The 12,254-nt window shown below is 34.7% G+C and overlaps 1 protein-coding gene across 13 annotated transcripts in view; it reads left to right on the top strand.

The window, feature by feature from the left end:
• The window catches only part of LOC149531928 (protein phosphatase inhibitor 2-like), a 150,158-nt gene that overhangs the window by 21,981 nt on the left and 115,923 nt on the right, over positions 1–12,254 (top strand). Inside the window, exon 4 of one of the 13 annotated variants that reach the window (XM_089808985.1) lies at positions 936–1,066. The exons of the other annotated variants lie outside the window; for them this stretch is intronic. Within the exon in view, the coding sequence (XP_089665111.1) occupies positions 936–1,051 (116 nt within the window). The 3' untranslated portion in view covers positions 1,052–1,066. Of the gene's footprint in view, positions 1–935; positions 1,067–12,254 lie in introns of those variants that run through there. 13 annotated transcript variants of the gene reach the window in all.

Here is a 12,254-nt window from a genome sequence, read left to right on the forward strand (position 1 = left end):
ATGGTATTCTAGAGATGGTGAATTCACATTGAGTGCTTTCATCAATGCTGATTGGGCAGGTAATGTGGATGATAGAAAGAGCACAAGCGTTATTACATTTTTCTTGGGAAAGAGTTTAGTTGCATGGTCAAGTAAAAAACAAAATTGTGTATTTCAATCCATTACTGAAGTTGATTATGTTGTTATTTCTATTAATAGCATACAAGTGGTATGTATGAAACAAATGTTGAAAGATATTAGAGTAAGTAATGATCCTATTGCTATCTACTATGATAACTCAAGTGCAATCAACATTTGAAAAAATCCCGTGTTGCAGTGATAAGGATATCAAGAGAAATATGTATCTACTAAAGAGCAGATTGCATATATCTTCATGAAGCCCTTTACAAAGGATAATTATGAGCATTTTTGAGGTAATCTTGGGGTAATTACCTCTCCTGATTAGAGCTAGAGATGTATTAAGATGTATCAATCCAATGCTATTACAAAGATCATCTCATTTCAATTGATGTCTTTGGTGACTACTACTTGGGGGGAGTATGTTACATCCTAAATTTCATTCCAATTTTAAATGTCTTTTATAGTGTTTGTTAAAATTTCAATATTCATCGAGGAGGATGAAACACAAGGGGGAGGGTATGGTACATCCCAAATTTTGGCTCAATTTGAAAATGTTCATATAGCCGTTGAGATTTCATGTGAAGTTAGTTGATAGGTAAAATTAGTTACAATCATGTGAAATGGTAAGATGGTTCATCATTATGATTTCATATGAAGATGACATGTTAGTTAATAGTTATTATTGGGATCTTGAAATCTTGGAAAGATGAAGTGATATGGTGGTTAGCCGTTGTAATAATTTATGAATAAGATTTTGTTATAGTTATTGTGATTATATTGAGGAAAATGATATTATCATGAAAAATTTCTTGTAGAAGCACGTCGAAGGGGGGAAGCATTGTTAAAAAGGAATGGGGCACGGGGGGCACCACCTACCATTGAGCAAATAGGTATGAATCCTAAACCACCATGGCTAAGGGTAAACATCTAGGCAAGCAAAAGTGTACCTTGGACAAACATGAGCTACCTAGTCGATTCTTAAAGCAAGAAAAACATTAAACATTTATAACATAAAATTGTTACCTTTTTAGAATTGAGACCGTTGAGTAGTCATCGGGATGTAATTCTATATATTGAAACCATGTTATTTTTAACATATGTACTTGAACCTACATGTATATATGTGTGTGTGTGCGCCCATAAATCAACATATTGATAAAAGAAATTACATGATTCAATTTGCGCACATATATGTATATATGTATGCACAACTAGAGACGACACCAATAGCATGATGCCAATATATTTTCATATAAAAATCATGAGGAAGAATAACTTTTATATCTTTAATATTGTCTCCATATTGATGAACGATCTCCACTTTCATATCAACTTATATTGTTTTAAAAATTTAAATTGGTAGAGTTACTTGTGACCAATGGCTGGCCATACACTACCACTCTTTGTTGTAACTGAGCTAGCATGCGGGTGTTCTATTTATTACTCTCCCTGCTGCTTGAGAAGTGTTCCTCTTTCTGCTCGCATTTGTTCTAAGCTCATATTTTCTTTTCAAGAATTCTCTCTTACGACCTCAAGCTGATTTGCAACTCCAATAGATAGTATATTGTGAATCCTTGCATCATTGAGCGACTATCAAAGGCTGCGAACTCTACTAACTCTATTGCCAACAGTTTCCATTTAGCACTTCATTGTGTTGAAGCTTATTGTTCTCGAGCTGCACTAGGTAGTGCATCAAACGAGCTATAGGTCATGCAACCATTGCTCATGTTTAATTGCCATATATTCTATGTTCATATTTGATTCGAATGTTGCAAACAATGGTGTAAGATAGTTTGTTGTTTTGACAATGGTCGTCCTTGATAATGTTTGAAGCAACAATGGTAGCAAATAAAAGCTATAGAATGTTGTCTATGAAATTGCTATGAAATTCCAAATCTCCTTTGATACCATGTTTATTGGGTGCTATTGGTAATATAGACCCGCAATTATAATGAAATAACTTGTCATCATTATGGATAATTCAATGAACATTATTTTTCAAATGGCATAATGGTGCGTGAATGTTTTAAGAAAACACCTATATACTTGCATTACATGAACATTGATTCGACTAATATAGTGGTTGTAATAACCGGTTTTCCCGGGTCTAATTTTAACATCTATCATAAGCATAGAATACGGTTATAACTTCGATTCCATAAGAAGGCAGTTACATCATTCATGTTCATGTGAAGAAGATTTACCATTAAAGTCAGTTAAACAAAAAAATTTCTTAACTAAATACTTGAAATACCTTTTAATGAAATTACTTCAGAATTTGAAATCACATACCTTGAAAAAAATGAGACTGAAAAATCATCTAAGTATGCTTCTGCAACCACCCGGGTTAGTCCACAAATATACTATAACAATTTCTCAAATCGACTGCTATCTCAAAAATCATTCGATGAATACCACTAAATACCAATATAACTTAAATTAGGCATCACATATCATCTTACCAATTAGGGCATCAATTACCATCGGTTTATTTAGGGCTTTCTATTACTACTTCACCACTTAGGGCTTCCGTGACCACGGATTCAATTTAGGGCTTCCGTGACAATGGGTTTTATCTAGGGTTTCCGCGACGACAGATTCAATTTAGGGCTTCTGCAACCACAGATTCAATTTAGGTTCTAGCTGTCACTCAATCAATCAGGGCTTCGGATTTCTTTTCCTTCCGATTGCTTATCTGTGACAATTTCTCAAGATTAGATAATTACTTATATTCAGTATTCATTTATATGAAGTAAAATGATGATAACAATGAAATACTTCAATTTAATCTTACCTTCTCATAAACAAAAATGATAATACCTATTTTCCGATAAACAATTGAATACATGGCTTATCTCTGTTTGACGCATATCTAACATCTTGAGAGAGGTGAAACATTGTCAGGGGCTTTACCACCCAACCTCGGACCTCAATATATCCCCACACGATCTTTAACGAGAAAGGCCCTCCCTACTCGGAATTGACAGGGAACATCTTACCATCTATTGGACTTCAAGTTATAAACACAAGAAAACACAAAAAATTTATCCTGGGAAAACCCTCTACATGAGGGTGAAAAACCCAGCCACAGCAAGCACAATCTTTTATTGAATGATGATAATAGTCCGGAATCAAAACTTGAATACTTATATTGCGTGCCCTGAACAAACACCACACTATTTTCTTCTTACAATAATATCGTCTTAGATATCCTTAATACACATAGAAGATTGAATGTGTTCACTCAAAACTAAATGCATAGAATGGTGAGAATGAACTAAAACAGAATAATCCCCATACACTACACCAATGATCACCTACAGAAAACACACAATAACCTATAACAGAGACACAAGATAATGAACAAGAGAACCTCCTGCAGTGATACACCACAGTTATAATTCACGCTGACATGAACATGAACATCTATCGCCTCAACACTAGTAATCAGTTCTCAAAGGAAACATCACCAAAGATTGTAAACCACTGAGATACTAAGAACCAAGCTAGAAGAAACCTCTATAGTTGCAATTACAGTGACACCAAAGACAATGAATAATTCAAACAGTCATGCAATGTCTTTAAGGTGCAACAAGATGACTCCCTGAAGTCCATCGCTTATGCAAGGATGAAACTCTTGATTTCCAAACAAACACACGGCACAGAGTGACTCTTCAATTTCCAACAGTTACACTGGCATGTGACATTTCATTTGCTGACGGTGCTGACTATTCATAGTCGTCAATGTGGTGACTCTTACTTGCCAAATATCACGCAAGATAAAAACTCTTGAATGCCTAGCAACCACGTACGCACATGGCTCTATGAAACTGGCGATGACCAAGAATAAGCCTCTTCATCTCATACTGAGATTCTCTCAAATATACAAAGTCTTTTTAAATGACCAGACTGAAAAGAATGAAGTCTTTCAGCCAGCTAACAAATGAAGCATCAACGCTGATGTAGGTTACAGTTTCCAATAGAAGAACCAATGCAGGTAAGAGAACAACCATTGTAGATGAAGAAGATAGCTCCTACGGATACCAATCATAAACAGGGGGTGAACCCCATAACACGACAAAGCTCCCATTTATATATTTTAAGCCGACTTTACGGCTTCCTTGCCATTACAAGATGCCATTCGAATACCTCAAGGAGAAGTTGAAAAGATTAAACTCAAATTGCAAATGTTTAAATTGATGAATTATGCTAAATGCTAACATTAAAGAATATTAAATTAGAAATAATAGAGTTGGAAGGTGAAAAATAACTCAAATATTATTATAATTCGAAGATTATTAAAATCTTATAATCATTAAATTATTAAAATATAAAGATGCCAAAATATTTTTATATTCAAAAGCACATATATAAACTATTATTAAAAATAATACGACGAAAGATAATTTAAAATCCTTAAGAATACGTTTATATTTAAACTTAATTAATTATTAACAACTCATGCAGTTCCAAAGATGTGTCTTGTTTCAAATCGCTAGGTCCACTACCTGTCTGTCCAATGATGGTGATGCCCTGCCTAATTCTTTTCTGACAATGCTTCCACCCCTTCCACATGCTCCTTGCAAGAGTTTTCTCCGTAATTTAAATTATAAATTATATAATCATAAATAATCATAACAGTTAACCTTTCATCCTAATTTCATGAATTGGCAATTAACGATCAACTAACATGTCATCTTCACTTGAAATCATAACAACCAACTAACTTACCATTTACCCAGATTATATCAAATCAAACTGTCAACAGACTTCATGCAAACCTCAACGGCTATATTTCAAACTAGGTCAAAAATTGGGATGTAACATACCATTCCCCTTGAGGTTCATCGTCCTTGATGAACTAGAAATTGCAATGATCATTATAAAAGAGTATTTTAAAATTGAAATGTAACGTACCATTCCCCTTGTGATTCATTGTCCTCGATGACCTCTGCATTTTAGACACAAAGAATATTCCATATACAAGATATATTTATATATATAACATTATGATATCATTTCTTTTCTCAATTGGGTCAGAATGAAAATCATAATCGAAACTCAAGATCCATGTTTACTTTAAAGTTCCTAGGAAGATACTTGCATGGTAATACAAAATTTATCACGTACTCACCTGAGTTCTCTTTACCTCATTTGTGATTTTTCTTAGCATCTTTTGAGTTGGTTCTATTTCATGTTCCTGTCATACTCATGCGGGCACTCACCATATCCTTAGTTCAATTTTATTTTGATATCTTTAAAAATTTCAGGGTTCAATGACTGAAAGTAGGATAAGCATTCAAAATTGTAATTCTTCAACCTGCAATTTCTAGATCATAATTTAAATTATTCATACGTACCATCTGATATATGGCCCTTATTAACGGATAGATCTTCCTTGCAAACTTACAGATTACCTGTAATAGGTTAGTGAATCCATGTTTTTCCATTGCAACCTTGGCCTTCAAGCCCAATATTTCATTAGAATAATCATTTCATGATAGGATATCTCCAAAACAGTATATATCAGCTCAATAAGTAAGTTAACATCGCATGCATATTATACATGTATAATAATGTGTCAAAGGGTAAAAACATGATATACTATGCAAGATCATCAAATCAAGATCATAAGCATTTGAAACAATTCATAAGATTCTCATCATTGCAAATACTTGGAAATTCATCTTTTCCATTTCTGTGATTTAGGCTTCCATGCCCATCTCGTCAAAGTTTACAACTATAAACTAGCATTGATAGTTCCAACTCCTTACTGGAGCACATAATGATCTTTTCAGTTAACCAACATCAGAAAGAATCACGGTTCACAATTTTTTCAATTCAGGTTCAAATTGGTAACAATTTTTTTTTTCTTTCATTAATTTGGGTCAACAAACCTGCTCATGATGGATTTATGTAACATTTTATCAAGATTATAAACTGTGTTTGGATTGTGCAAGTCTAGGCATCAAGACCCCTTTTAATCTTCTCATTCTCGACAAAGAATGAGTCTCCCACCAAGGACAAAGCATATATAACATTCTGGTCCTGCCACTGAGTAATCAGGTGGGTTGAAGTCCCAACAGTTATTCAACAAAATAACTGAAGCATCAGGACAATCAACAAGATCAATTGTTTTTGGCAAATCTGCCTAATTCCACCCTGGCCAAGGATTTCAAAATTTGGGTCGTCAAACCCGATCTCCACCACTCAGCTTGCCAATCCTTTTTATCTTTTTTTAATTGTTTATACATTTGTTCACTTTATATCATTTCAGCCTTCCCAGCTATTCTGAACGATTTTCCAGTGTGTTTTCCCAGTTTTGATTGCAATATCCAGATATCCAAAAATAAATCTTTTTCAACATTTACGTTTTCAGTTTCTTAGAAACAGTGCTGGACCCAAGGTTTCAGGGTTGAACCCAATGCTCTAATACCATATGTAACAACCGGTTTTCTCGGGTCTAATTTTAACATCTATTATAAGCATAGAATACGGTTATAACTTCGATTCCATAAGAAGGCAGTTACATCATTCATGTTCATGTGAAGAAGATTTACCATTAAAGTTAGTTAAACAAAAAAAATTCTAACTAAATACTTGAAATACCTTTTAATGAAATTACTTCAGAATTTGAAATCACATACCTCGGAAAAACTGAGACTAAAAAATCATCTAAGTATGCTTCTGCAACCACCCGAGTTAGTCCACAAATATACTATAACAATTTCTCAAATCGACTGCTATCTCAAAAATCATTCGATGAATACCACTAAATACCAATGTATCTTAAATTAGGCATCACATATCATCTTACCAATTAGGGCATCAATTACCATCGGTTTATTTAGGGCTTTCTATTACTGCTTCACCACTTAGGGCTTCCGCGACCACGGATTCAATTTAGGGCTTCCGCAACAACGGATTTTATCTAGGGTTTCCATGACGACGGATTCAATTTAGGGCTTTTGCAACCACAGATTCAATTTAGGTTCTAGCTGTCACTCAATCAATTAGGGCTTCGGATTTCTTTTCCTTCCGATTGCTTATCTGTGACAATTTCTCAAGATTAGATAATTACTTATATTCAGTATTCATTTATATGAAGTAAAATGATGATAACAATGAAATACTTCAATTTAATCTTACCTTCTCATAAACAAAAATGATAATACCTGTTTTCCGATAAACAATTGAATACATGGCTTATCTCTGTTTGACGCATATCCGACATCTTGAGAGAGGTGAAACATTGTCAGGGGCTTTACCACCCAACCTTGGACCTCAATATATCCCCACACGATCTTTAACGAGAAAGGCCCTCCCTACCCAGAATTGGCAGGGAACATCTTACCATCCATTGGACTTCAAGTTATAAACACAAGAAAACACAAAAAATTTATCCTGAGAAAACACTCTACATGAGGGTGAAAAACCCAGCCACAGCAAGCACAATCTTTTATTGAATGATGATAATAGTCCGGAATCAAAACTTGAATACTTATATTGCGTGCCCTGAACAAACACCACACTATTTTCTTCTTACAATAATATCGTCTTAGATATCCTTAATACACGCAAAAGATTGAATTTGTTCACTCAAAACTGAATGCATAGAATGGTGACAATGAACTAAAACAGAATAATCCCCATACACTACACCAATGATCATCTACAGAAAACACACAATAACCTATAACAGATACACAAGATAATGAACAAGAGAACCTCTTGCAGTGATACACCACAATTATAATTCACGCTGACACGAACATGAACATCTATCGCCTCAACACTAGTAATCTGTTCTCAAAGGAAACATCACCAAAGATTGTAAACCACTGAGATACTAAGAACCAAGCTAGAAGAAACCTCTATAGTTGCAATTACAGTGACACCAAAGAGAATGAATAATATAAACAGTCACGCAATGTCTTTAAGGTGCAACAAGATGACTCCCTGAAGTCCATTGCTTATGCAAGGATGAAACTCTTGATTTCCAAACAGACACCCGACACAGAGTGACTCTTCAATTTCCAACAGTTACACTGGCATGTGACATTTCATTTGCTGACAGTGCTGACTATTCATAGTCTTCAATGTGGTGACTCTTACTTGCCAAATATCACGCAAGATAAAAACTCTTGAATGCCTAGCAACCACGTACGCACATGGCTCTATGAAACTGGCGATGATCAAGAATAAGCCTCTTCATCTCATACTGAGATTCTCTCAAATATACAAAGTCTTTTTAAATGACCAGACTGAAAAGAATGAAGTCTTTCAGCCAGCTAACAAATGAAGCATCAACGCTGATGTAGGTTACAGTTTCCAATAGAAGAACCAATGCAGGTAAGAGAACAACCATTGTAGATGAAGAAGATAGCTCCCATAGATACCAATCATAAACAGGGGGTGAACCCCATAACACGACAAAGCTCCCATTTATATATTTCAAGCCGACTTTATGGCTTCCTTGCCGTTACAAGATGCCATTCGAATACCTCAAGGAGAAGTTGAAAAGATTAAACTCAAATTGCAAATGTTTAAATTGATGAATTATGCTAAATGCTAACATTAAAGAATATTAAATAAGAAATAATAGAGTTGGAAGGTGAAAAATAACTAATATTATTATAATTCGAAGATTATTAAAATCTTATAATCATTAAATTATTAAAATATAAAGATGCCAAAATATTTTTATATTCAAAAGCACATATATAAACTATTATTAAAAATAATACGACGAAAGATAATTTAAAATCCTTAAGAATACGTTTATATTTAAACTTAATTAATTATTGACAACTCATGCAGTTCCAAAGATGTGTCCGGTTTCAAATCGCTAGGTCCACTACCTGTTTGTCCAATGATGGTGATGCCCTGCCTAATTTTTTTCTGACAATGCTTCCACCCCTTCCACATGCTCCCTGCAAGAGTTTTCTTTGTAATTTAAATTATAAATTATATAATCATAAATAATCATAACAGTTAACCTTTCATCCTAATTTCATGAATTGGCGATTAACGATCAACTAACATGTCATCTTCACTTGAAATCATAACAACCAACTAACTTACTGTTTACCTAGATTATATCAAATTAAACTGTCAACAGACTTCATGCAAACCTCAACGGCTATATTTCAAACTAGGTCAAAAATTGGGATGTAACAATGGTATTGACCATATATCATTGAGATAAGATCAACTCGGATGGAAATAAATCTGAATTGTTAAAATTGATTTTGCATTGTACATGACTCGAAATCTCCTGGGATAGACCCAAGACCGGAAGGGTCAAGCATTAATGGATGGGGAGGAGAAGCATTCCTGCAAGAACAAATGGATGTCAGTAAAAGAAAGTAATTAAATGATTAAACTACATATAATAAGTCAATTCATAGTTGTCGGGTAAGTAACTCTTGTCAAGTCGAGCGGTGGGTTGATACTCAAAATACCAGAATGCTTAGTGGCTGAACAGGGTGTCCCCTATCTATTTTTCGGGTAGGAAGGGCCTTTCTTGAATGAGATTGTGTGGGAATATTTAAGGGTCCACGGTTGGGAGGTTAAGCCTCTGACAATGCTTCTCTGCACCAAATGCCAAGGCTTGCACAAGATAGAGATACAATCTGCATTCAAATATTTTTTGGTAATGGGTATTTTACTTTATATTTGTAATCTCAAGTCGAAGAAATGTTAGATGATTAATATCATTTAGTTAGTTATTCCCTTCAATGCTTAGAAATTAGTTTCCTTTTAAATGTATTAAGAAATCAGTTGATCTTGAAATTGATCATGAAATGTAACTGCCTGTAGGAGATAGGCTTACTTGATGGTTGTTATAACTATCCTTCATTCATGTGAAGATGAATGTAAACGTATCTATTATTTAGTTTTAATCGTCATAATAAGCAATGGAAAAACAAGGATGTTAAAGTGGTTTTGTTGCCCTAAATGGTAATGGTTATTACGATACAGTGGTATAACTTTGGTGCCCTAAGCGGTATATGTGGACTAACCCATGGTTTTGCAAATATTGCCCTAGGTGGAATCCGGTTTTGAAACTAAGGGTATTGCAAACTTAAAATCCCATCAATTTAGTTTTATTCGATTTTCCTTCAATTGTTAGTTATCATATTTTCAATTAAATTGATTGTAACCATTAATCTCTTTCATATGAGCACGTAAGATAACTGTTATAATTGCCTTCTCATGAATGTGAAGTACTAACTATATTTCGATGATATGCTAGTTGTTAGCTAAGGCCCGGAAAAAGGGGTTGTTACAAAGTAGCTAGTCTTGTGATTTATCAGTTGTTGTTTCAGCATTGGTGAGAGAGAATTGTTATGCAAATATATGCCTCTGTCATTGATGTCAAAGGGGGAGAGAAGTCATGTGAAAAAGAGCATTGAGTGAGCTATCTAATGGAGAGAAGGGTATGTGGTGAATATATATCTAAGGAGGAGAGATTTCCCTAGGTGGAGATATTTGTTAGAGAAAAGATAATATCTTTGTTTGATTGATTGGTGCTTGTGATTTAATCTTTGTGTATTGTTGTTTTTTCATTTCATATGTTGATATCAATTCCAAAGGGGGAGATTGTTGAAATATTGTGCAAATATGTGCTTCAGAGATTACCATCACATATTTGAGAGATTTGTTTTCATTGATGTCAACATATTTTTGTCAGTGTTCTTGTTATGTTCAATGAGAAGACAAGATTAGTGTTGCTATTGTATTGAAGATCAAGTGGTCAAGTTAGAGGATGTCACTTGGATGTATGTAGTTGGCTCATGTTGATGTACAAAGGTGAGGATGATCATTTGAGCTAGATATGGTTGATTGATCAGAGACTGGTATTTTGACTGCCGAGGAAAGGTATTGTTTCAGTTCTTGGATAGGTATGGATCGATTATGCAACATTTCTGGTTGCTAATCTACTAGTGTGTTTGGGACATGCATTTGTGTCCTCAACTTGAGTGGATTGTAACTTGGTTGCTGGCAAGCTACTTTTATTTAGTGACATAGATTATTGTTTGGTGCTACCGATGAACAATGCAGAGATATTGGAGAATTTGATGACAATGTTAATTTGGTAGTTATTGTTGTACTTCATGGTGCTTGCTGATGCACCTAGATCATGTCCTATTTGTGTTGCTAGACCACATTCATTGGTGTGACTAAATTGGATGATTTCCTTATGGCGATAGGTGTTTCTTATCGTTCTTGGCCCACTTACTGGCATAGCACGTTACGAACCTCAAGCAATATTCATGGAGCACACTCATGCTTGAGGATGTTTATTTGGATCTTACTATGTCTTTAGCCGACATGCTATGGATTGGTTGGATTGTTGTGCCACATTTGATTAAGGATCTTGTATTAAGGTGTTGAGCCAACCTTGTGCAAGTAAGGTTGATGAATTGTGCAAATGTAATGATGTAAAATTTATTTGTCATAGATGTTGGGTGCGTATGGGAGACATGTAAAGTGGTATGAATGGAATCTACGAAAAGGAAAAGATTTACTTCGTTTGAATTGTATTGGCATAAGGAAGATGCTATCAATCAGTTCATGTTTTGTGGATTGTTGTTCATTTAGGGTTGTAGCCCTTATTGTAATTCTTAGAGTTATTGCCCGTATTTGTATTTGAGCAGTAGGCTCTAGGCAATGTGCCTAAATGCATGTGCATTCCCCTTTGCAATACTCCTCATAGGGTATAGTGCTTATAGCAGAGTAGATAATCTTGTGGGTTTGATCCCCACCATGATTTTTCCCCTAACATGTTTTCAACATCAAAAGTATTGGTGTTATGTGTTCATGTGTTTTGTGGATCAGTGCTTTTATGGTTTACATTCAGATATGAGATTAAGGGTTTAATTTTGTTTAAGGTTTTGATTTTAAGGATACAACTGATACAGGCAGCCGTTGGGGTTCCATTGCCTAAGACGGCCCTTTATACTATTAGTGATCAAAATTGAGCTCTGATTTTGATGCAGACCTACCAATTGCATCCCCTACCTTGTTAACCCTGTCCTTAACATTGGAAGGTTTCAAGGACTCTAAGACTTGGGGAATTGGGGCTTGGCATTCATTGTCAAGAATTGATGATTTATTGGATTGTTTGA

This window comes from Cupressus sempervirens, chromosome 11 (genome assembly GCF_028749045.1).
Source record: "Cupressus sempervirens isolate cs-2001-9-10 chromosome 11, ASM2874904v1, whole genome shotgun sequence".
In the NCBI taxonomy this organism is placed as follows: Eukaryota; Viridiplantae; Streptophyta; class Pinopsida; order Cupressales; family Cupressaceae; genus Cupressus; species Cupressus sempervirens.